This window comes from Symphalangus syndactylus, chromosome 10 (assembly GCF_028878055.3).
Source record: "Symphalangus syndactylus isolate Jambi chromosome 10, NHGRI_mSymSyn1-v2.1_pri, whole genome shotgun sequence".
NCBI classification, from domain to species: Eukaryota; Metazoa; Chordata; class Mammalia; order Primates; family Hylobatidae; genus Symphalangus; species Symphalangus syndactylus.
The window spans coordinates 118,428,962-118,455,941 of record NC_072432.2 but is presented as its reverse complement, the minus strand read 5'-3'; the positions used below and the strand labels follow the sequence as shown (position 1 = coordinate 118,455,941).

The 26,980-nt window shown below is 42.3% G+C and overlaps 1 protein-coding gene across 1 annotated transcript in view; it reads right to left on the bottom strand.

Annotated features, from left to right (window-relative positions):
- Nucleotides 1–3,444: 3,444 nt before the first annotated feature.
- DOCK5 (dedicator of cytokinesis 5) overlaps nucleotides 3,445–26,980 on the bottom strand; it is a 232,513-nt gene continuing 208,977 nt past the window's right edge. The window contains exons 44-52 of the mRNA XM_055295734.2: nucleotides 26,291–26,377; nucleotides 23,448–23,624; nucleotides 19,105–19,188; nucleotides 18,037–18,174; nucleotides 15,394–15,560; nucleotides 10,964–11,135; nucleotides 10,184–10,322; nucleotides 8,920–9,023; nucleotides 3,445–7,964 (exon numbers count right to left, since the gene is read on the bottom strand). Coding sequence (XP_055151709.2) covers nucleotides 7,860–7,964; nucleotides 8,920–9,023; nucleotides 10,184–10,322; nucleotides 10,964–11,135; nucleotides 15,394–15,560; nucleotides 18,037–18,174; nucleotides 19,105–19,188; nucleotides 23,448–23,624; nucleotides 26,291–26,377 — 1,173 coding nt within the window. The 3' untranslated portion in view covers nucleotides 3,445–7,859. The remainder of the gene's footprint in view (nucleotides 7,965–8,919; nucleotides 9,024–10,183; nucleotides 10,323–10,963; nucleotides 11,136–15,393; nucleotides 15,561–18,036; nucleotides 18,175–19,104; nucleotides 19,189–23,447; nucleotides 23,625–26,290; nucleotides 26,378–26,980) is intronic.

The window sequence follows — 26,980 nt, the reverse complement described above, 5'->3', positions numbered from 1 at the left end:
TGAGATAAAGTGTCTGTTGTTGACAAAAGGGATCTGAGGCTCTCCAGCACCCATACCCTGCATCTACCCACAAGCAGAACAGCCACATACTGGTCCAGCCAGAAAAAGCTGATTCAGCTCCAGTTTCTATGGGATTATAACTTTATCTTCGACCACACTCTTCAGAAGTTGAGGTGGGGCCATGGCCAAGGCTTTCTCCCACTTGGAAAGAAGTTCCCCCCCTTGATTGTCTCCAAACCCTATGAAAGTTTACTGGAACCCAAGTGAGACCTGGGGGTAAGGAGAGGGGGCCTCCAAGGACTCCTAGTCCAGTGCTCCTTCTGGTCCCACACAATCTATCCAAGTGGTGCACAATGAGGGTTGGGACTGAGACCTAAAAAATAATAGAGTGTTCATCTGCTTGATCTGTTTGGTTTTCTTTTAAGAAACACAATGGAGTACAGACAGACTGTTGGAGACGGGACTCTATTGCTCCTATGTCCCCTGGTCAGATAGCATTGCCACCATTCTTTCTCCAAAAAGACCAGGGACAGGCTTTGTGCTACATATGTACACAGATATTTTTACTAACCATCATAAGAACCTTGGATTGTAGTTAGTATTGCCTTTGCTTTAAAATGAGGAAACTGGGGCTCAGAGAGTTTAAGAGACCCAGCCATGTTTGGTTCCATGTTCACTATTCTAGTATTGCCCTATGACGAGCAGCCAACAGAACTGGACTTTGGAGGCAGGGTTGTTTTGTCCATTGGAGCTGAAACAGGAAACTAGGGTTCATAGGTCAATGTAGATTTAGCAATGACTAATCCTCCATAAGGCCCCAGACACTATGACATTGATGTTCTCATTTAGCCACATACTTCCAAGTGGCTATGAGACCACTGAAAAAAAAACAAATTTCAGATAGCTTGCCCAATGTCTCAGTAACAAACTGACATGTCAAAGATCTAAGCCCTTTTTCCTCTTTTAATCAAATGAACTCGCCTCCCTACCCCCTACCCTGCTCCCTCAAAAAAGGAAAGACTTACGCTAAGAAATTTGAACAGGGGTGAGAAACATCCCGTCGGGGAAAACTGCCTCTTTTTAATACAAATATTTGCTACTGCACAATGACAGATTTCCCAAATACCTCCATTGGAAGAGTCTCTGAAGTGTAATCAAATAATTTCTTCACTCCATCTTTAATAAAGATGCTGATGTGATAAAGGCAATGATGTGATCCACAATCTGCTTTATGAAACAAAAGCAAAACTGCATTATTTCATTAATCAATACATGTGAACAAGATGAGAGGCTTCCATTAGGCAATTACCCAGTGACTATTTTTTTTTAATGAAAACAGTATACAATCTTCACATTACTTAACACATTAACAAAAAGCAACACACCCACTTAACTTACACATCCTGCATGAAGCATCAGATTTCCTTAGCCAAAGTTTGTCTTTGGGACAATTTCTTGAGGGCCAGCTGCAGGCCTCCCTTGAATGGGATAAAAAGATGCTCATCCAGCTGCCTGATGCTGATGTTAGAGGCTTTCAGGAGGTACCCTCGATTCTCAAATGGCCCAAATAACTAAGGGGAAGGGGAGAGTGAAAATGGCCACTTTGGAGCTAAGCATGGTGGCTCACACCAGTAGTTCCAGCTACTTAGGAGGCTGAGGCATAAGGATTGCTTGAGCCCAGTTAGAGGCTGCAGTAAGCCATGATTGCAACACTGACTTTAGCCTGGACAACAGAGTGAGATCCCATTTTGAAAATGAAAATGGCTTCCTTATAAAAATCATAAACACTTCACTGAATCTTAAGACTAACTCATCAATGTAGCTTTAAGAAAAAAATCCTAAGCCTTTCATAATAAAGGGTAGGGAAACATACCAAATGACACATTTAATGAGATGAGTTCTCAAATGTATATGGCTTTAAATGATCAAGTAGTAAAAAGAATGGTTCAAAAACAGATCATTTTAGCAAAACTTTTAGAAGTTGCAGTAGCTTACAGATGACTGGAAAAAAGCCAAGAATCACTGCATAAGATAATAGCACTTGGATCTTGACAGAGGAAGACACTTTATAGTATTTCTCTATGGGGATCCTAGAGCCAAATGATTACCCAGATCTGTCAATTTAGTATTTAGGGCCCAAATGCTGTGGTGTTTTCAAGAAGCGTGATTCTTACAAATCATATGAACACAGTGAAGCATTATTGCTTCTAAAAAGCAAAGCACTGGAACACTTTTTTTTTTTTTTTTTTTTTTGAGATAGGGTTTCTGTCACCCAGGCTTTAGTGCAGTGGCATAATTAAAGCTCACTGCAGCCTTGACCTCCTGGGCTCAAGCGATTCTCCCACCTCAGCCTCCCAAGTAGCTGGGACTACAGGCACGCACCACCATGTCTAGCTAATTTTTTTTTATTTTTTGTAGAGATGGGGCCTCTGTTACTCCTGCTAGAGTGCAGTAAGATGATCACGGGTCACTGCAGGCTTGACTTCCAGGGCTCAAACGATCCTCCTACCTCAGCCTCCCAAGTAGCTGGGACTACAGACATGCATCACTGTGCCTGGCTAATTTCTTTAAATTTTTTGTGGAAACAGAGTCTTACTCTGTCACTCAGGCTGGAATGCAGTGGCATGATCAGGGCTGACTGTTGCCTCTACCTCCCGGGCTTAGGCAATCCTCCTGCCTTGGCCTCCTAAAGTGCTGAGATTATAGGCTTGAGCCACAGCTCCTGGACAGAACACTTTCTTGGGGGAAAAATAAAAATCGTAAGCATAAGCTCAGGACTAAACAGTGGTGCTAATACAAGTGTGACTGCCCCTTCCCTCTCTCCAACTTGACCCACCACCAGCAGGGATTTTATGAAACACATCTTAAATACCAATTTTCTAAAGTCTCATTTCCTTTATGTGGTGGTTTTCCAACCTTGGTCTAGCATTGGAATAACATGGGAGGGACTTTAAAGAAATATAGATGCCTGGATCTTACTCCCCACCCTCAGAAATTCTGATGTAATTGGTCTGGGAATGGCCTCTCCCCAGGTGATACAAACATTCAACCATTTTAGAACCAGCTCCTATCCTTTTCATGTAAGTTATTAGATATCCCCTTTAACCTTTTTATTTCTCTCTTTACCTGTCTAAATATATATGGGAAATGGGAAAGAAACAGAACCTATGTACATTAAATGAATTGCTATCAGAAAATTGTCAGCCTAGATAGAAAAAAAAAATAGAAGGGTGAAAAGAACCAAGTGGTTTGTAATTTTTATTTCTGGGCAAAGATGACTCCAGGACCCCACAGTGCAGGTTTAACCTAACAGGACCTGTACGGAAACAAGCCAGAAAAATGCTAGGTGTGATGTGTCATGAAGGAGGCATGGATAAGGAAAAACTGCAAAGTTCAGGAATGATTTCATCAACATATGGGCAATAATAAACTAAACACACAATAAACTTTAAAATACATTTCCATTTTTAATTTAAAAAATAAATAACAGCAAATCTGAACAAAATTTTCCTACTTCAATGTACATCTTCCTAACTGTCCATGTGTGAAACCCAGACAGCAACAGAATCATGGCAAAGGCATTTTTGACAAAGTTTAGGTAAACAACTCACAAAATATGGCTAATAGTAGATGAGTTTGGACATCTGATACTGCAGACCAGCCTTGGCTAGATACTAGGCGTCAGAGTGAAATCATGAATTTCCTTTTGTAGATTAGAATTGATGGTCCAACTCTCAACCCACCAAACAGAAACTTACCTTTTCCAATTTAATTGTAAAAGCCAGACATATCACTGAATGAAGGTATCTAAGGAAGTGATATTTATCAACTTCCCAAATGATATAGAGAAGGAAAGCATAATTATTAAAATGAATCTAAAGGCTAGATACAGTGGGCCAGGCTGGTGAAGCCTTAGACTACTATGGAAATGACATTGTTTATAAGATGTTGCACAAATTATGGTAATCTGTGTCAATATTTCAATGTGTGCTGGATTATTACTGACATATTCATAATTTTAATGTCCACAAATCTTTTTATCTTAATAGCCAGGGTATAGCAGGGTCAAAGCACCACTTGGGATGATAAATGGGACAAGTATAGTCCATGGACCTCAAAGCCTTTGTACAGAAAACTAGTTTCCTTCATATCCTCCCCCTCTTTTTGTTTACCTAGAATAAAAGCAGCTAGGGCTGAAGGAATTCTAAACCTCAGGTAGCTTCAAAATTAAAAAAAAAAAAAAAAAAAGACAGGCCCAGGGACTGACTACAAATTGGCTTGTTAAAAGTGCACAATCTTTATAGCCTTGTTTTGTGTTGATGGTGGGGCTTTTCTCCCCTTTTCATTATACCTGAGAAGTATGAGAAAGGAAGCCACAAATTTGAAGGGCCTTCTAAATACCTTTCACAAAATGGCACCATGGGCATGTGGGAACTTTCTGGGGTGCTGAAAACAGTGTATGTCTATATCTTAGAGGCAGGGATGTGGGCAGATAGCTATGTGAAAATTGCCCATCTGCATGGCTAAGATTTGTGCACTTAACTGTACGTGAGTTCCATCTAAATTTTAAAAAATGCTAGTGATATTGGGGCAACTAGAGGAGAAGGACTCTTCCAGCTTGGAAAGAGTAAACAAAGGTAAGTTGTTGTCTCAAAGCCTGCTTTACATCTTGTTTTACATTATGAATTTGCAGTGTAGCTATAGTTTTTAATGGGTTTCCCTGGCAGGAGAAAATGACTGCAATTCTGGAATCAGAGGGTTAAGGTGGAGGAGGAGGAAGCAACCCATGGCCCAGCAGTCTTCTTTAGGGTTTCATTTTCATCTGGTACCACTCCCTTTCCAATCCTACAGCACACCAGATGAACTCTTTGTATACTGGGGCTGTTTCCATTGAACACACTCAACTGCTACATCCGAAGGGGCTAGTACCATGACTGGCATTCCATAAGAACTTGATATATGTTGAATAAAACAATTCTTTAAAAAAAAATCTTAAAGCAAGACAAGTCACTAGAACAGAGAAAGAGAGGAAATAAAGATTTAAAAACACCTCGAACCATATACTAGTATTCACAAAAGTTGTGACAATTTTAGGGATAATTTCAATGTCTTTCAATACTCCAGAGAGTTCTTAGCAAGAAAAATAAAGACCAATTCTTTGTCTTTTTTCCTCCTTGCTCCTTATCTCTTTATATTTAATGGAATCATGAGGTGTTTCTTTGCAGTCAACCTCTGACTTCAGGACATATTATTTATGAATTCTGTCAAATGTGACTCTTCCTACCCAACAGCTTCCCTAAAAAATGAACCTTCCATCGTCCGCTGTAATCTCTTAGCCACAATACTACCGGGAATCCCTTTTGTTCAGGCAGGAGAGAGCTATTATTTCCATTAAGGTGGAAAGGGAATCATATGGAATATATTCTATTAAAAAGAGAAGGTATCCAGACAGTGATGTATCCTATCTTCCCAGCCTCTGCTCAAAGACCAGGCTGTGGGACTCATTTCTACTGCTCTGGAAGGATAGCCTTGAGGTTTGTTTTTTTTGTTTTTTTTTTTTTTTTTGGTGACCCAGTTTTATATCTTTCTATTTTAATGGCAGCCCAGCAAGTAGAGTGTGGCACACAAATCCCCTCTAGCTGGTCTGCTGGGTGACTTCTCAGAAGTTGTGCCAGGCTCTAGGTAAGCCCCTACATATCCTTTCTGTTGCCTCCTCCTTTCTCTACAGCTTGAGTTCTTTCCATTTAAAATCCTCTTGAGTTCTTATTAAGTTTGTCTCTAGTCATAAATAATCATGTAAAAGACTTCAAAGGAAACCACCATTTGGAGAAGGGCTGTATGTGCAGAACTAACTTGCACTCACATTCCCAACTATCTTGGAAGAAAAAAAAAAGTATCAGTAATGCTCTTAGAGAGTTCCAGTTCCTACTCAGGCCTAGCAGAGAAAAGCAAGGACCATCAGGTGAGTACCTCTTCTTTCCCATATTTCATCTCATTGAAACCTCACAACAACCCATGCAGGAGGCATTATCCCCATTCTGGAAGATGAGAAAATGAAAACTTGGGTAATTTCAAATAATTTGTGTGAGTTTGCAAAGTTAACAGATGTCATAACTGGGATTTGAAACCAAATGGGTTTAATTCCACCAAATGGGTTTAATTCCAAAGCCCATGATTTTTCCATGCTAGCACACTGCAGGTTTTCCTGGGTGGGGGTAAAGGATCACCTTTTCCACACCCCTTCCAGAATCTGCATACTCATTTCTTAAGTAACGCCCTGGACACATCTGAGAGATTTTTGCTTCCTTGACCCTCTTGATGAACTGGTGTAGTTCTCTCCTGAAAGGGTGGCAGTGAAACAGGAAACACAGAGAATCGGGCAGGCAAATACCAGCTCTGGCAGCAGAAATGGAAATCTCTTTCTCTGTTCTCTTCACCTCCTTAGTGGAAAGGACTCTGGGCAAGGTTGTAGGAGAGACTGCCAGCAAGTTTACCCCAGTGCTGACTTTTGCATTCACAGTCAAAAAGCGTTCTGCTTTGCCACAAATATCTAAGTAGCATAGAAATACCTGGGACATTTCAAATATTGTTCCAACCCGGGGTAAATATTAAACAGTCTGTCAGAGTTGTCTTCTAGAGGTTACCTGGGTATAGCCTAATTTAGCAAGCTGGGTTATTAGTAATAATCTGTGGTACAATTTTCTGTGTGTAGCCTCAATTTCCTTATTTACTAAATAAGGGGGCTGGTTGGTTGATCTTTGAGGCTTCAAGCTCCAAATGTCTAAAACTTCATGGGGCTATTTATGTATATAATATTTGGTCACCTAAATCGCTCCTTTTTTTTTTCTTCTGAAAGGAGTACTATTAGTACCATTAGCAAGCAATCAAATTAATTCCACAATCAAGAGGAATAAGTAATCAAAGAGAAATATTGCACTGTATTCTCCAGTATAAAATCAGGTAGCAGATGGGGCTGCTGAGTCATCCAAATGGGTTCTGGAAAAGAAGCTGCTGAATCCAGACTGGTAAGCCCCTTGTCGCCAGTGATTTGCGCTCAGAGGAGGTAATAGGACAAAAAAAAAACACGTGCAAAACGAAGAGCTTCAAAGAAGTCCGTAGGGAAGGAGTGACTGTGGTGCAGTGAAGGCCATTAGTCAGGAGTGTGGTGGGAGAGGGAGAGGGCAGCTTTCCTGTGCCACAAGAAGATGGGAGTTGGGTGGATGCAAGAACTCAGGGCTGACGTTTGTGTCCATGGTCTTTCAATGACAGCCACACATACCTGAAAGCAGCCAATCTCCATTAAAAATGTGTGTTCTTTTCCTCAAAGGAGATACAACAGACATCAGAAAGATATGATTATTTCAGCTACCAAAGTGTACTTGATATCCATCTCTTCCTAGATGCAATATGGGATGGGATCGGTGTGTCCACGTGAGAAAAGTACCTAAGTCTCAAGCACAGCTTTTCATAAGCAAAGCAAAAAATCCTTCCAAGGAGTAGATTACAGGGGTTGTTCCACCATCAAGGTGGAAGAACTTGTCCAGGCTTGTGCAGACCACCATGTCTCTGCCGTACAGGCTGACATTTAACAATGGTGAATGCAATCTCTTCTTGGAAAAATTCAGAGGCTGTGACTGATTCTGGAATTCCATGTGGACTGGAAGGGAGGTGCCATGGCCTCAAACTTCTATCAAAGAGAAGCTTTTGGAAGAACATGACCGGTTTGGGGCTGGTAAACATCATCCCAGATCAGGAAATGCAGTCAGCAGGGAGCCCCATGGAATGAGGACACCGGCTGGAGGCCAGTTCTCAGGCAGCAGCTGTCTAAGGCACTCGGTGTTGCAGGGAGGGCAAGATCCTTACTGGGATCCAGGCTCGGAAGTAGAGATGCCAGACTTCCGAGCCTTTGGAGGTGGAGGGGGTGGTGCTTTGGCTTCTCTTCGGACAGGCAGTGGGGGAGCGAGCTGCAGAAGCAGAGACACAAAATTAGAAGCAGTTCTTAGCTTTCTTCCCAATTCTGCCTTCTCCTCCTATTTCTCATATTCTGCTTTAGCTTCTAATTGATCTGAGTTTATCTACACAGGCTTTGCAAAGTGAAATGGAAAACTACACTGACTTGTCTTCCTTGTTTCCCATGAGCTAATCAGACACACACGTGTGTGCACGCACACACACACACACATTTTCTCTCTCTCTCTCTCTCTCACTGCCATATGCCCAATACTTGGGTTCCTGGCATATAGACAGGAGGCACTTAAAAGTCATTTGTTGAATGACTGAAGGAAACCCATCTGAGGTCATTCCAGAATGACTGTCCTTTACTCAGAAGAAGTAAACTCTTCAAATGTGAAATAGAGGGCTGGGGGCAGGCAGTGGCTCACACCTGTAATCTCAGCACTTTGGAAGGCTGAGGTGGGGGGATCACTTGAGGCCGGGAGTTTGAGATCAGCCTGGGCAATATGGAGAGACCCCATTTCAACAAAAGATTAAAAAATTAGCCGGGCATGGTGGCACATGCCTGTAGTCCCAGCTAATTGAGAGGCCAAGGTAGGAGAATCACTTGAGCCCAGGAGTTTGAGGCTGCAGTGAGCTATGATCACACTATTGCACTCCAGCCTGGGTGACAGGGCCAGACCCTGCCCCCGCCCCCTAAAAAGGTGAACTAGAACTCACGGCTTATTTCACGGGTACCCAGGATGAGGTACAGAGAACATCTGCCTCTACCTTCATCATCTGCTTGAATGTCTGTCCTTCTCATTGAAAACTTCTCTATCTCCTGTGGTTTCAGGAATGAGCCAAGAATCAACTGCAGTGACAGTTCTACGGGCAAACCTGCCCACTAAAGAGCCTGGAAAACCTGATGCTGCCTTCCCAGGAGTGGCGCTCCCTGGCCACAGTTGCCAGCTGTGATTTCCCTACCTCAGTGGAGTTCCTCTGGCTGCCCTCATAGGGCTTGCTTTTGGGGGGAGGTGGAGGTGGGACAGGAGTGGCCGTGATTCCATCTGTCTGCAACGATGGGGAGCCTAGAAAAGACACAAAGTGCAGGCGGGCAGAGAGAGGCACTGAGCAAGGAAGCTCATGGAAATGTTGCTGGCACTGTAACACCTAAGCCAACCTGGTCAACCAACTGATGAAAGCCACATTCTATGGTTTCTGTGGATAGAATGAAGAAGACTTCTCACCCCACATCACACAGATAATGCCCTCGCCAGAAGTTTCAAGAGCTCCACAAGGTGTTCTGAAGCAAAAACTTTATTTTTTTTATTTTTTATTTTTTTGAGACGGAGTCTCGCTCTGTCACCCAGGCTGGAGTGCAGTGCCGCGATCTCGGCTCACTGCAAGCTCCGCCTCCCAGGTTCACACCATTCTCCTGCCTCAGCCTCCCGAGTAGCTGGGACTACAGGCGCCCGCCATCACGCCCGGCTAATTTTTTTTACTTTTAGTACAGATGGGGTTTCACTGTAGCCAGGATGGTCTCGATCTCCTGACCTCGTGATCCACCCGCCTCAGCCTCCCAAAGTGCTGGGATTACAGGCGTGAGCCACCGCGCCTGGCCAAAACTTTTTTTGTTCAGGGTTTTAGTATTAAGCTGAAGATGAGAACATTTTCTGGAATGTGTGGTATTATTCTGTTCTCTGATATAGCCCAAGTGCTTAGGAAAATATCCACTTCCTCCAGGAAACTGTAACTGATTATCTCTAACTCTTGGTTGACAATTGTCTCCCATCTGGCTCTGATAGATTTATCCCTCTACCATGCCTCTGGACTATGGGTACTTTGCAATTCTTCTCAAGTGTTGTGCACTGCTGGTTCCCCAAGCCAGACTATAAGCAGTAGATGGAATGGATCTATTTCTTGTCCCTGTTCAGGTCTACCTAACCAATGGTTAGCTTGTAAGTCACTTGTTATCTGTCTAGTCCTAGTGCAGATTTACCTCATTTATACCCTCACAATTATAAAACTGACACTAATGCCCTTTGGATCACTATCCAAAAAAGTTTAATGAGTCCTAGTGGCCTCCTTGCCAAACTCCAGTCTAACTGTATAACACACAAACACGGAATTGAACCGGTTTTACAATGGTCTTACATACGTTGTGGCTGCTTTAGTTACAAACTGCCCAGATGCATAAACATACTCCATTCCCTATTAAAAAGACTATAAAGAATACAGGAAAACTTACTTAGGGTCCTGGTGGCTTTGGGAGTGAGTGGGGGTGGGCTCAAGGGTGTTGACTGAGGAGGTGAAGAACCGTGAAATGGTGATAGCCGATTATCCATCAACTGGAGACTCTTTGGCCTTTGTGCTTTTCTGGTTGGGCTCTAGGACCAGAGAGAAAAAGCAAAACATTTTCATAGTGAGGAAGGCTGAGCTCAACAATGCTCTCAACAGCCTTGTCTTCTGAGAAGACACTTAGAAAAGGACTTAACTGAAGGAGCGATTTTTAAGCATTGTCATGTGATGGGCACCACCGAACAGGCACTGACTAGAACCACTGAACCATAGATTATTTTCTGAATGGCCACAGACTTGATTCTGATCACAGTTGGGCTGTGTCATTTATGTTGGAAATAAGCCACCCTGATTCTCAGGAAAAGGTGGTCTTGCCACATTTAACAACTTGATAAGGAAGGAAAAGTACCTTTTAAAAAAATTAAAGAAGATAAATGACAATGTTTGGATTGACTCAGGGGACACAGTGGCAAGAACCACAGCTCTAAGCATCAACCCACATGTTTACATTGTGGGTACAAGATCTTCACCAATGTTGATTTATAGACTCAAACTTCTCGGTATGTGCTTTCGTTACCACAATCTGCGATCTGACACTAACCCAGGCTGCTGAGTCCTGAGACAAGCCACAGCCCAGCTTCAATATGGGAGGGGATGGTGATGTGCCTGGGTACAGGGGAGGTGGGGACAAGCCTCCAGAGATTTCTATTTTTCTTTTTTGTTTTTTTACCATCAAATCAGGTTCTGGTGCTTTCTCTGCAATGACCTGGGACTTGCTCAGACTCCAGTCTTTTCTCTTACACTTGCTGATCTGGTTCTCGCTGTTCTCCTCTCTGAGGGACGGATCTTCAACTCTGGCACCCGATGAGGCCCTGCGCTCCAAAAGTGGCTCCAAGATTGAGCTATTGGCCAGGAACAAGGACAAACATCACAAACAATGATCACCTTGCAATGAAAATTCACTATGAAAGTACCAGCAGTTATGACAATTTAGGCTACTTTTTTTTTTTTTTTCGAGACAGGGTCTTTCTCCCATCATTCAGGCTGGAGTGCAGTGGTGCCATCACAGCTCACTATAACCTTGACTTCTGAGTAGCTGGGACTACAGGTGTGTACCACCATACCCAGCTAAACTTTGTATTGTTTTAGTAGGGATGGGGTTTCACCATGTTGCCCAGGCTGGTCTCAAACTCCTGGGCTCAAGTGATCCTCCTACCTCGGCCCTCCTAAAGTGCTAAAGCTAGAGGCGTGAGCCACCATGCCCAGCCTCCTCAACCTACTCTTGACCTATGACTTCACTCTCAGATTCTAAATCTAAATTTTCAGTTACAACTGAACAAACAACTCAAGGTGTTAATATACAGAAACAAGACCATCAGACAACTGGACAAAAATATTAGTGAGTATCTTATCCCAGGAAGAGAAGGTCTTAATTCAATGTATAGGCAAAGACAGAATCTTTAAAGTAAGAGATTCAATAGGCAGTTTTATGCAGTGGGTAAGAGCACAACTCTGGAGCCAGATAGCCTGTGTTCAAATCCTATCCACAAACTACATACTACTAGAATGTAGTAATCTAGATTACTACATACTACTAGAATGTAATCTAGATTCTAGAGGTAATCTAGATTCTAGATTACTACATTCTAGAAGTAATCCCAGCACTTCTAAGAATGCATCCTAATAAGAAAGCTACATGTCCAAATATGTTTGCTACAGTTTTTAATAAAAATATATTTTATACTGATACAAGTTACATATTTTTGTATTAAAATCTATAATGAAGTTTTATGGTTAATTGTTTAGAAAGAAGGATACAGCTTAAATATTCTATAGTAGGAGAATAATTAACCATGGTATATTTGTATGATGCAATGTCAATTGCCATCAAAAATGATGGTAAAACCTGATAATAATAAAGATTACACGGCCAGGCACGGTGGCTCACGCCTGTAATCTCAGCACTCTGAGAGGCTGAGGTGGGCGGATCATGAGGTCAGGAGTTAGAGACCAGCCTGGCCAATACGGTGAAACCCCGTCTCTACTAAGAATATAAAAATTCACCAGGCATGGTGGTGGGCGCCTGTAGTCCCAGCTACTCAAGAGGCTGAGGCAGGAGAATTGCTTGAACCCAGGAGGCGGAGGTTGCAGCGAGCCGAGATGGCACCACTGCACTCCAGCCTGGGCGACAGTGCGAGGCTCTGTCTCAAAAAAAAAATACATAAAGATTACACAGCAACATGACAAATGCTTATAATAAAAAGATAAGAAGGAACAGCAAAATACCAAACTATATATATGCTATAATTGGAGCTATGTAAATATACCTATATCAGCGGAAAAGAATGCATAATTTAAGAAACACTACATATTTGATTTCCAGGTAGGGTGGCATTCAGGTAGGTTATTTTTATGATGTAATTATTGTATTATGGAATTAAACATTTGTGAAAAAATGGTGAGTCAACTGATAACTTATATTCAAGACTTAATGATGTATAAATGCTCATCACCTATATTTTAAATACTTAATGATGTATAAATGTTCATCACCTATATTAAATTAAGCAGTAGGCCACAAAATGATAGATGCAATGCTTTTCCACTTGTATAAAAAATAAACAGGGCCAGGTGCGGTGGTTCATGCCTGTAATCCCAGCACTTTGGGAAGCCGAGGCGGGTGGATCACGAGGTCAGGAGATCCACACCATCCTGGCTAACATGGTGAAACCCCATCTCTACTAAAAATACAAAAAATTAGTCGGGCATGGTGGTGGGCGCCTGTAGTCCCAGCTACTCAGGAGGCTGAGGCAGGAGAATGGCATGAACCCAGGAGGCAGAGCTTGCAGTGAGCCGAGATCGCACCACTGCACTCCAGCCTGGGCGACAGAGCCAGACTCCATCTCAAAAAAATAAAAATAAAAAATAAAAAATAAACATACTTTTTTGGTATTATATACCTGAGCTTTAACAGTGGTTATCTTTGAGTGATGAAGTAATAAAGCATTGTTTTCTTTTAAAAGTTTCCAGTACTTTAGCAATATATTATTTAAAAATAGTAATCTTAGGCAGAAAGAACATAACTACATAACTATAACTCCTTTCAAATATTTTAAGTTTGAACATATGGAAAGGCATTTTATGTTTCTGGCAAGGAAGCCTCAGCATCAAAAAGCCATCAGTCTTCCTAAAGTTAGTCCATACATTTAACATGATCCTAATAAAAATAGCAATAGGATTGTAGACAAATTGATCCAACAGTGAGCAATGAGCGACACTAGCCACATTAAATTCTGAAAAGGAATATTAGGAAATAAAACATGTTTTATATCTATAATAATTAAGATTGCACAGTATTGATACATGAATAGACAGGTAAATCCAAGAAATAGAAAAAAAAAAGTCCACAGACTAAAGAGTATGTGGAAATTTGATTTTTTATAACATTGACATTTCAAAAAAAACAAAAAGATGACTTGTTCACTAAATGTTATAAGAAGAATTGAGTAGCCATTTGGAAATAAAAATGTTGGCTCCATACCTAACATATTATATTAGAATAAATTCTAAAGGATTACAGACAAAATTGTAAATAGTGAAACCCCAAAAGTCAATGAAAAAGAAAAAAACAGTACCTTTTTTGTTATCTTAGAGTAGGAAAGGCCTTTAACTGTGAAATAAAATCCAGAAGTCATAAAATAAAAGATTGATTATGTAACTACATAAAAAAATCAGCACAACTCAATAAAAAATTAGAAGCAACAAATTAGAAGTCAAAAGATAAAGGAGAAATTAGGAGAAAACATTTCAACCCATTTCACAGACAAAGGGCCAACAATTCAACAGAAAAAAGTATTTGACCGCAGGTCACAGAAAATAAAACATAAACAAATGAAAAGATGTTCAACTTCAGGCAAAACAAGAAAAATAAACAAAAAACAAACAAAAACTATACAAGAAAATATTTTCCACCTATCAGATTGGTAAAATTTAAAAAGACTAAGAGTACAGTTTGGTGGCTAGGGTGAGTAACTAGGCACTCCTGTGTGTTGCTGGTGGGAGTGTAAACTGGTATAATCTTTATGGAAGTCGGTTTAGGAATAATTTTCAAAATTGCAAATATACATCTTTGAGAGAGCAATTTGACATACGAGATTTTTCCCATATTGATATAGTTGTATATGTACAAAATAACTTGTGTTTAAGGTTATTTATTGTCACACTGAAGTAACAGTAATAGAGTGAAAGCAACTGAATGATTACCAGTAAGCACTGGTAGAATATACAGGTTGAATATCCCTAATCTCAAAATCCAAAATCCAAAATGCTCCAAAATACAAAATATTTGACTGCTGACATGACACTCAAAGGAAATGCTTACTAGAACATTTCAGATTTGGGGTTTTTGGATTAGGGATGCTGAACAGGTATAACGCAAATATCCAAAAATACTAAAACATCCGAAATCCAAAACACTTCTGGCCCCAAGCATTTTGGATGAGGGATACTCAATCTGTATCATGCCACATACATACAATGAGCTATATCTATAGCTACAGAAAGCATAAAGAGGGGGCTTTTTATGTTCTGAAATGGAATGAGTTTCAAGATATAATAGTAAATGAAAAAAGCAAAGTAAAGAAAATTCTACCATTCATATAAAAAAGTGTGGGGAAGAACATATAATTACGCAATGCTTGTGAATCTATGAAGAGCTGCCACGGGGGTACCAAGAACGTGAATGTTAGCATCATCTGGCCCTGGGGGTGGGGCTACTGCAGGGGTTCTACTGTAGTGGGAAGTCTGAGATTAAAGGGAGATTTTTTGTGACATATTGTTTGGTTCTTTTGGAATTTCATGTCATGTGATTATAAAACCTATTCATAAAATAAATGTAAAAATTTATTTTTTAAAATGGAAATGATGAAAAAAATAGGTAATGACTATAGGTATGTAATAGTGTGGTAGGATTATGGGTGATTTGTCATTTTTCATTTTTAGTAACCATTGTTACTATTCTGCTAATCACGACATTCCTCATGGGGAAGACAATGAGATGACCCAAAGGCTATTTTTCTCAAAGGGGTGATGCGTGGCTAAAGGCAAACATTAGTAAGACGTTACCCCGCCCTTCCTGCAGATTAAAGATGAAACCCTTACCCATCAGATCCGGGTCTGGAAGGAGCATTGTCAGATGAGTTTGAAGAGGTGGAAACCACAGAGGAAGTGACTGAGGTGATGGACAACCTCCGCAGAGTGGAAGACATGATGTAGGGGAGCACAATAGACCCCGTGCGGCTTTGCTTCCTCTCCGTCAAGTTGGGTGGCTGAAAACATACGACTCCACATGGTTAGCGGGCCTGGAATCCAGCCCCTATGAACTGGCACAGCTGCCCTGTTTGCTTGCGGCTAACCAGTACCCATCTGTATTGGCTGGCACCCCATTCTGATTGGTTGGTGCCTGTGCTGCCTCTGTTGTTAAATATTGCACTTACTGATACTGTTAGCTATAGGTACAACTTTGGTTAAACCTCCCTGATTCTAAGATTAGAGACAAAGTTGTCATAATTTTCTGCTACCTACATGAGAGGAAAAAATTAAGATGTGCCTCACACTCTCCAATAAATAGCAAAACCTTCCGTCTGCTTCCCCAGCTCAGCTTCTTTCAGTCTTTTAAAATATGGAATATTGGGGTTAGAGAAAATTTTTAGATTGACACTGTAGACATGCAGCTTAACCTGGTGAATCCTATGTTCTCTAGAAATGTCACCAGTAGGATTACCCTCAGATGCCACCATATGAAACTGACTCACTAATACTGGCCTAGTTCTAATAATGAGTAAGCTCATTAAGTCGAAGACCGTCTTTGCTGTCTAGCAATGTGTGTGCAAAAGACAAATGCTCCTAGAAAAACTTAAGTAGCAGCAGGTTAGGAGGCACAGTCTTAGGAAGAAGGCAGGACTGAACACTTAATGGCTGAAAGACACACTCAAAAAGATACCCTGGAGGAAAGTGTACTGAAGGTGGGCAGACAGGAATGGGGGAGAAAAGAGCATGAAAAGAAACTCAGAGCTTTGGTTTGAGGAAATAATGTGAAAATAAGGGGTTTAAGAATAAGACCATTAAAGGGCTGGGCATGCTGGCTCACACCTGTAATCCCAGCATTTTGGGACGCTGAGGTAGGAGGATTGCTTGAGTCCAGGAGTTGGGGGCCAGCCTGGGCAACATAGTGAGACCCTATCTTTACAAAAAAGTCTTAAAAATTAGCTGGGTGTGGGCCGGGTGCGGTGGCTCACACCTGTAACCCCAGCACTTTGGGAGGCCGAGGTGGGCAGATCACAAGGTCAGGAGACTGAGACCATCCTGGTTAACACAGTGAAACCTGTCTCTACTAAAAATGCAAAAAATTAGCTGGGCGTGGTGGCAGGCACCTGTAGTCCCAGCTACTCGGGAGGCTGAGGCAGGAAAATGGCGGGAACCTGGGAGGTGGAGCTTGCAGTGAGCTGAGATTGCACCACTGCACTCCAGCCTGGGCAACAGAGAGAGACTCTGTCTCAAAAAAAAAAAAAAAAAAATTAGCTGGGTGTGGTGGAGCACACTTGTAGTTCCAGCTACTCAGGAGGCTGAGGTGGGACGATGGCTTGAGTCTGGGAAGTCAAGGCTGCAGTGAGCTGTGATCACACACTGCACTTCAGCCTGGGTGACAAAGAGAGATCCTGTCTCAAAAACAAAAACAAAACAAAACAAAAAGTGTAAGACCATTAAAGAGAACAGGATGAATTCAAAGAAAAAAATGCAGATAAGTAAAGCTAGAACGTATTACACCATCACTCGCTGGAGAGAAAAGGTTAGTACATGCACTATCCACTGAACTGCTCAGGAGGAGAAAAGAAAATTGTAGCTGTGAGGAGCTCGTCAAAAGCAATTATGAAAGCAGCTACATGCATATGAAATGTAATTCACAATTCCTTCTTCCCTTCAAAGGCGTGAAAACTGTACACTTTTCATCAAAATAGATACTATTTCTAAGATTAGGAAAAAATGTAAGAATTTGGCCAGCCAGCACGAGAATAACCAGTGTCTAGGATTCAGAAAACTTTGAGTTATTTTGTTTTTTTTGTTTGTTTGTTTGTTTCGAGATAGAGTCTCGCTCTGTCGCCCAGGCTGGAGTGCAATGGTGTGATCTCAGCTCAATGAAACCTCCGCTTCCTGGGTACAAGCAATTCTCTTGCCGCAGCCTCCCGAATAGCCGGGACTACAGGTGCCTGACACCACGCCCAGCTAATTTTTTGTATTTTTAGTAGAGATGGGGTTTCACCATGTTGGCCAGGCTGGTCTCGAACTCCTGACCGCAAGTGATCAGCCCTCCTTGGCCTCCCAAAGTGCTGGGATTACAGCTGTGAGCCACTGCACCTGGCCTGATGTCTAGTACAGTGGTTCTCAAAGTGTTGTCCCCAGACCAGCGGCATCAATATCACCCGGGAACTTCTCAGAATTGCAACTACTTGGGCCCCACCCCCAGATCTATGGAATCATAAACTTCAGGATTATGATGGCTCAGTCATCTGTATTTTTACAAGCCCTCTCGGAGGTTCTGATAGTTGTTCAAGTTGGAGAACCTCTGACCAGCACAAAGACTGTTCAAGGTCACCAAGAGGGGAACACACTCTCTCCCACCAGCCCCACTATTTCCATGCCATAGCTAAGTTATTACAACTCATTTGGAATCTGAAAAACGAATTAGTGTCAAAAAAGGTCACAGAGCCTAGAAAAAGGTGTGAAGGCTACTGAGATCATGCTTACCAGTGTTATAACCCCATAGTGCTTTTCTACTTTCTCCTTGAGTTCCCGGAAGCAAGAAGACAACCGCTCATGCAGCGGCTTCAGCTGCTCTGTCAGTTTCTCCCCGTGAATGCGGATCCCTTCTGTTAGCAGGGGCATCTGGAAAGAAGGGCAAAAAATGAGTGCAATGTGCTTCAGGAAGGGGGATCGTTTTGATTTGGTTGGGGAAGGGCGGGACGGGGTGGAAAGGTAAACTGCTAGACACGGTGCTGGCCAATGGGAAGGCCACTTCTCAGTGTAGGGCTTGTGAACTGGATGGACTTTGGTCAATGATGTGGGAAAATGTGCACACCAAGAATACAGGTTGGCCCTAAACTGGGGAAGGGCTGTGGGATGAGGCAAATCTAACGGGGTCCTGGGGCACTTCCGTGGATGAGCAACTGATAGGTTCAAGTCTTAGACTGAATTTGGTAGTCATGTTTTCTACCACTGCCCACTGAAGTCTTGAGAGAAAAAAATGAGGCCAGCATCTGTCAGCTGGACACACATGCCAGGAAACCAACAGATGAACTTTTTTGTTTTTTTTGAGATGGAGTCTCACTCTGTTGCCCAGGCTGGAGTGCTGTGGCGTGATCTCGGCTCACTGCAACCTCTGCCTCCTGAGTTCAAATGATTCTCCTGCCTCGGCCTCCTGAGTAGCTGGGATTACAAGCATGCACCACCATGCCTGGCTAATTTTGTATTTTTAGTAGAGATGGGGTTTCACCATGTTGGCCAGGCTGGTCTGGAACTCCTGACCTCAGGTGATCCACCCACTTCAGCCTCCCAAAGTGCTGGGATTACAGGCATAAGCCACTGTGCCTGGCCCCAACTGATGAACTTTGATCTCAGCTTTAAGAAGGCTCCGTCAACCCTGGGCCGTTTAACTGCCAGCCAAGCAAACAAATACATACATAGGTGGTGGTTTCACAAGGGTTAAAAAAAGAAAGAAAAGTAACCCTGAGTGGGCTTGCAGACTTAAGCCCTGGAGAATAATGGGTGTCCCACACCGTGGCCTCCCCAGGAGTGCAGAGGAAAGCTGTCCTGTACCTGTAATGCTATTAGTTGCTTTAGCAGCTCAACCTTCTCCTGGTCTTCAGGATGCTCCTGCAAGTACTTTTCTGTAAAAAAAGCCTAAAAACAGAGCATATGCAAGTTTTAATTGGAACACATTCCTATCTGTGCAGGAAAGCCTGGAAGGGTGAAACATGAGTCCTGTGCTGAAGAACCAGGTGTGTCTAACTAAAAATGCATCCCTTTCCTGGGAGAGCTCTTATACTATGTTGGGCAATTCAAAAAAGTGTGTGCTATTGTGTGGTCTTTCCTTGATTAGCGAATTCTTCGCAAAACTACATTCTTAACAGTCACCAGCCCACCACACACACACACCAATCAAATAATCATCATCAACAAAGCAAAACGTCATTCGTTAAAATAACTTTCCCAAAGAAAAAAGTAAAGGCGAAATGGCAATATCTCAAGGATAATCATTAAATTAAGTGCATAGATATTATAAAGGAAAGAGTAAAAAGTTAAAAAACAGGAGACGGAGGTGACAGTTTTTCTTCTCGTCCCGTGATATTGGCTATATCATGCTTTTTTCCTATATTAAGTGAAGGTTAATATTTGCACTTTCTTACTAATCCCCTATCCCAAATGCTATTTTAAAAAGAAAATGAGATGTAGATGTAAAGACATTTCAAAATATTAAATGCTGGTTGCCCTTATTATTATACATCAGCACCATGCTCGTCAGTAAACACTCATGACCCCCGCCCCCCCCGCCCAGCTAAGTCCCTATAACAGGTAAATAAAACCCAAACTTAAGTTCCAAACACAGGCCTTATATAGGGCACTGTTTTAAAGACAGAATTCATCAGTAAAGAGAAATAGAAGTTTGCAGCAAACGTTTCCAACAGAGTCCAAAATTGGAGTGACATGTTTTCTTCCCAGACCTTAACATTCATTTCTGAAACTGCTTTCAAAGACCAGCCTTCAGATTCCCCTTCAGTCTTCTGCTTTAATGCCATGAAAGCCAAACCCCCCGTTATATAAAACCAAGAGCTCCTGGAACTACAGGACAGACTTATAAAAGTGAATGGCCCATTTTGCATGGCAAACAAAGTATGTGCAAAGCCTGTCTTGCGAGCAGACATTATGGGTTGAATTATGTCCCCCAAAATTCCTATGTTGAAGTCCTAACGCCTGGTACCTCAGAATGTGACCCTATTTGGAAGTCGGGCTGTTGCAGATTTATTTAGTTAAGAGGAGGTCATACATACTGGAGTAGGGTGGGCCCTTAAGCCCATATAACTGATGTCCTTATAAAAAGGGGAAATTTGGAGACAGAAGTGCAAACACTGGGAGAACATTATGTAAAGAGATGCAAGAAGATGGCCATCGACAAGCCATGGAGGAGCATCCTCAAGCCATGGAGCACCAAGAAGACACCAGAAGCCAGGAAGAGAGACATGGAACATTCTTTCACACATCCTTGGAAGGAACCAATACTGTGACACCTTGATTTCAGACTTCTTGCTCGTGGAACAGTGAAACAAGAAGTTTTTGTTGTTTTAAGCCACCCAGTTTGGAGAACTTTGTTACAGCAGCCCTAGCAAACTAATACAACAGAGAATATGAATATATATGAAATAATTATCCCAAAAAGAAGCATGACAATATAATACATGAGCAAAACAGCTCATTCTAGCCAGGATCACATTTAGAGGGACTGTCAGTATAAATGAAAAAGGAGTATTTACTGAAGTTTTCATTGACTTTTACCTTTCAAATACAAGTACTTAAAATTTTTGAAAGTTGTAACAATTTTGTTTTTGCTAAATGGTAGAACACATGGAAATTCCCAAAGTATTGGTTAGATCAGGGAACACTGGAGTAGAGTACCCTGAAATTCATTTTTCTAGCAGAGTTCTGCCTCAGAACAGAAAGGGGAGATGAATTACAGCACACAGCTCCTGTGTTCTTATCACTTTGGCGATGAATAAAGAGCTGGATTAGAATACTTCACCTATTACCTGTTACCATTACATATTACATCAAATATATAACGATGGGCTTCCCACTGATTGCAATACATCATGGTGATTAATGAGTTTACCTTTTTCTTATGTTTAGAAATGTGCAGTCATACATATTAATTAAATGAATACATTAGTATTTTAAGCCAAAGGTCCCGAAATGTATGTATGTATGTATGTATTTATTTATTTATCCTAGCTTTTTGTTCATTTTAATTAGAACACTGTCAAATGAAGCTGTCATTGACACTGTCAATGAACACTGTCATATGAAGCTGGAAAAACTTCATATGATATTATGTATTATTCACAGATATTGGCATATATAAATCTGTGATTGGGGGTATTCTGTAAAAACTAATACTTGGAAAAAATACATGAAGATTAGTACCAAACAGTATATATGAAAAAGTACACACTGAAAGCATTACAGTATTTAAAAAGTAGTGTAAATTAGATCCTATTTTTATATTGACTGCCATTGTAGCACTGGATATTATTATGGCACCTAATATGGACAAACTAGAATTTGTCTCTGGTGTTGAGTCTTTCCTAGCTGCTGAGTATAACAAGGCTAGAGAAGGCTGAGAGGCTGAGAAAAAGGACAGAAAGAAGATGACCATAGTGGCAGCCACAGAGCACAGATGTCACCACCCATGAAGAACATTCCAATTACACCATCTGCTCCAAGTAGGCAGGAAGAAAACCAACACTGGTGAAGCCTCAACTCTATGTCAAGCACTGTCTGATGTTCCTTCTATACAGGATGTCTCCCTTAATCTTCCAATCCATCCTGTGATCTATCTTGTGAGTCAGGCATTTTTCTTCTTTTTTTTTTTTTTTTTTTTTACACGGAGTGTTGTTCTGTCACCCAGGCTGGAGTTCAGTGGTGCAATCTTAGCTCACTGCAGCCTCCACCTCCCGGGTTCAAACAATTGTCATGCCTCAGCCTCTCCAGTACCTGAGATTACAGGCACCCGCCATCATGCCCAGCTAATTTTTTTATATTTTTATTAGAGACAGGGTTTCACCAAGTTCGCCAGGCTGGTCTCGATTTCCTGACCTCAGGTGATCCTTCCGCCTCCGCTTCCCAAAGTTCTGGGATTACAGGCATGAGCCACCGTACCTGGCCAAGTCAGGCATTCTTCTCACTTTGCAGATATATGGAGCTCAGAGAGGTGAAGCATGTTGCCCAGAGCACACAGTGGCCAACTGGAAGCCAGAACTGGGTCCTGGGAGCAACTGAGTGCAAAGCTCCTGCTCTTCCCAGGACACACACACACACACACACACACACACACACACACACACGGACACAAGAGAGCCACCCAGTTAATGCCGCTCACCCTTCCCCTCTGGATCCTTTAATTTCTACCCACTTTCCAGGTGGCTCCACAGGGGTGTCCTTGCCAAATATTGATTTAAATCCAAAAAGTTTATATTCAAAATATATTTAGCCACTGAAAACATACCAAGCAATGAAAAATTATGCCTCCATTAATTATACTTAACATAAACTGAATGCATGTTGTGTATTTTAAATGCTGTTACATCCTAACCCTATGCCATGGATTAAGTTGTGCTGAGTACTGCTTTCGTGTCTCTACTAAGAATACTTAGTTGAACTAATTTAATTGTAGAGTCAGGGCTATCAGTTGTCCACACAACCTCTGGCAAACCAAGTCAGGCGGGGGTCCTCGAAGCTAATTCTGCTGCCCAGGGTGGAGTGCAGTGGCCCAATCTCGGCTTACTGCAACCTTTGCCTCTGGGGTTAAAAGTGATTCTCGTGCCTCAGCCTCCTCAGTAGCTCAGACTACAGGCACGCACCACCATGCCTGACTAATTTTTGTATTTTTAGTAGAGACAGGGTTTCACTATGTTGGCCAAGATGGTCTCGAGCTCCTGACCTCAAGTGATCCACCCACCTCAGCCTCCCTAAGTCCTAGGATTACAGGTGTGAACCACTGTGCCCCACCCCTAGAAGCTAATTCTAAAGAGAGTGTGGCTCTGCCATCCCCAGAGATGCTGCTCCATTTCCAGTGCGCCTGGGTGCCGGGGTCCACCCATTAGTTTGTATAACCCTCAGGGGAGACAGAATAACAGGTGCTTTGACCAGAGGCATGTTGGGTTTTTTTCTGTGACGCTTTACTAGGCAATGTTCTATACCAGCTGGGTTGCTGATAGTCTCTAAGAAGTCAGGGACAATTGTTTCATTCACTTCACTTGCCAGAAGGGAAAGTGAACATTTCTTAGAGCAGCTGTAGGAAATGAATTTGTCAGTGGCAAATGGCACAGAGGGAGGCACATAGACACCCAGGTCAGTGAATCCCTAGGGGATTCTGGGACCAAGCGAACCTTTTCATAGTTGGAGAAGCCCCCCATGACGGCCGGGTCCACGATGCCACTAAGCAGCATGGAGAGGGGGTGCACAGAGAGGGACCGGTCCCAGGCATGCTGCTGAACACAGTTGCTGATCCTCTCATTGGTCAGCTCCATGGTTTCGATGGCATTCTCCAGAGGACTGATCTCCTCCTGAGTGACAGAGCACATGGGAGAAAGAGGACACTTGTCAGCTCCAAGTAAAGACTGAAAAAAGTTTAACTCTTCCCTTGAAGAGGTATAAAATGCCCACAAGCTATAGAAAAGGGAAGATTTGCTAATCAAGGTTAAGCTTATAGCAGGGGTCCCAAAACCCCAGGCCAGTATCAGTCCGTGGCCTATTAGGAAACAGGCCACACAGCTGGAGGTGAGCGGCAGGTAAGTGAAGGGAGCTTCATCTGTATTTACAGCTGCTCTCCATCACTCGCATTACAACCTGAGCTCTGCCTGCTGTCAGATCAGTGGCGGTATTAGATTTTCATAGGAGTGCAAACTCTATTGTGAACTGCACATGCGAGGGATCTAGGTTGTGCATGCCTTATGAGAATCTAATGCCTGATGATCTGTCACTATCTCCCATTACCTCTAGAAGGCACCTTCTAGTTGCAGAAAAACAAGCTCAGGGCTCCCACTGATTCCACATGATAATTATTTCATTATGTGTTACAATATAATAATGATAGAAACATAGTGCACAGTAAATGTAACGTGCTTGAATCATTCCAAAACCATCCCCATCCCCCAACACCCCCCACCTTCCCACCCCAGGTCCATGGAAAAATTGTCTTCCAGGAAAGCAGTCCCTGTGTCAAAAAGATTGGGGACTGCTAGCTTATAAGGACACCACAATTTTTTGGAATACTGGTAAGATACAAAATAAGCTACTTAAAATCTCCTTACAAAGTAGAATGATGACTTAAACATGGGAGCTATGGTAATGATTACTCCTTGGACAAAATGTCTACAGAAAATTTGAGAAGAAAAGAACTGGACCTGTAGTAAGAATCATTTCCTAGGCAACACTTCCTTGGAGACTTTTGAGAAGATCAACGACAAGAGAACAGCAGGATATCAGATCTGAGTCACTTCTACACCACCAAGAATATCCACTGGTAAAACGTTTGATGCTTCCTCCATGAAAAGAGGTAAGTGATCTTGGAGGCCATGCATTCAGACCATACATAATCTTAGTATGAATTCTATGGTTATCAGAAGTCAGAAATAATAGGATGCATTAGAATATACAGGCTGAATTTTGAATGAAAAGAAAATGAGACATAGTACAGAGTCAGAGAGTTCTTACTACGGAAATGTCTACAAAATCAGGTTTCAAAAAAAAAAAAAAAAAAAAGTATCTCCTTCTTCATTTTACCCGTTATCAGTCAACATGACCTCCTATTCCAGACTTGATTCCAAAAGTCTCCATCCAAAATTCATATCCATAACGAGGAATAATGTCTATTTTTTTTTTTCTTTTAGAGACAGGGTGTCACTCAGTTGACCAGGCTGGAGTGCAGTGGTGCAATTATTCACAGCTCACTGTAACCTACAACTCCTGGGCTCAAGCCATCTTCTTGCCTCAGCCTCCCAAGTAGCTAGGATGACAGGCACATGCCACCACACACAGCTATTCTTTTTGTAGAGGTGGGGGTCTTGCTATGTTGCCCAGGGTGGTCTTGAACTCCTGAGCTTAAGTGATCCTCCCACCTTGGCCTCCCAAAGTTCAGGGATTACAAGCATGAGCCACTGTACCTAGCCATGACTTATAACACATCAAACTTCAGTTCAGCTTTGGTCAAGAAACATTTCTTGAACACCTACTTTAGGCTAAGTGCCATGCTATGCACCACAGATACAAAAGTGATTAAGATGTATGTACTTCATGGCTTGGAGGAGCTGATGGTGTTAGCGGGGTCTCAGCACACGTAAACATGGTAGGTTACAAACACGCCCAGGATGCCACAGGGGACAGACAAAGGGCAGGTCACCCAACTTGGGTGTTCCAGAGATGGATTCATTGAGAAGCTGGTGCCTAAACTGAACCTTGATGGGAGTTAGTTAGGTGCAGAAATTGCAAGAGTGTGTTTCAGGCAGAGAAAACGATCCAATGTCACAGAGGACTGAAATTAGCATGGGACGAGCAGTAAAGTTCCAATAGATTGCCTAGGAGATGGGGCAGAAGAGTTAGGCCATATGTGTGTGTGCTAAGGAGGACAGGCTTTATACTCCAGGTACTTGGAGCCATGGAAGGGCTTTAAGCATGAGAATGGACGAAATGGTGAGATTTCCTTAATGGAATTCCCACTGAGGCAGTGAGGTAACTGGACCTGAGAAGGCCATGCATGGCAGGGAGGCCAATGAGGAGGTGGGAAATAAAACAGATTTAATCAATACTAAACAAGTAAAATGAGCAGCTTTTGGGAGAGATGAAGAGGGAGGAGTCTAGGGTGATTGTGGATGTGATTAGCGGAGAATAAAAGAAGAGAACAGGCTTTGGGAGGGAAGATGTAATTGACAGGAAACTCCAAAGCAGCATTCCAAAAATGTTTCTGGGTGCTGGCAGGATCGCTGAGCAGACACCACTCCTCTGGACATAAAAGAGTCATTCACTGTGAGTGACCTTTAGGGCTGGCGTTGTCACATCAGTTTTACAAAGGAGTTCTATTATACAATCACGCCTTTTATTTCTCTTTTGAAAAACAAAGTTGACCAGAGGAGCTGGTCAAGCTGGTGTGAATTGCAGAGGGAATTCAACAAAGGCTGTTATTATATTTGGAGACAGAAAGTTTTTTTCCAAGTGCCAATTTCAAATGACTCACTGTTGAAATCTGTTTGACTTCAAACCACTTGAGAATCCCAGGAAAGGTATATGCAGTCGTATACGTGGTCCGTTCAATCCACATCGTCTGGTGGCAAGAAGGAAAACATGAAATGTTGGTCAATACCCAGGAGGAAAACATGAAATGTTGGTCAATTCCCAGGGAAAACAGCAAAACTCCCTGTTTCAGTTAAGTGAGATTCTATTCTCAAATGCCTTGTAGGGAATGAGCCAAATTTTCTCATAAAATTCAAGGATTCTGGATGTTTAAAGCTGAAAGGGATCATCTACTTGGGACTTCTCACCCTACAGAGGGAAATGTGAAGTCTAGAGAGGTACAACTAGCCCAAGGTCATTATGAGCAGCAGGCCCAGGAAGAGTCCAGATTCTGGACTCCTAGTCTAGCATTCTCCATGCAGATGACAGCTGGCTGTCTAGGTAGTTAGCACTTGCTGTCTAGGTAATCAGCAGGTGAAGCCTCTGTTCCCAGGGGTGCCATCGTTTCTCCTGTGGAAACTTTAGGCAGGTGGAAGACCTCCACTTGGGATGTCAATTTTACCTTTTTTTTTTTTCTTTTTTTTTGAGATGGAGTCTCGCTCTGTCGCCCATGCTGGAGCGCAGTGGTGCGATCTCAGCTCACTGCAACCTCCGCCTCCTGGGTTTAAGCAATTCTCCTGCCTCAGCCTCCCGA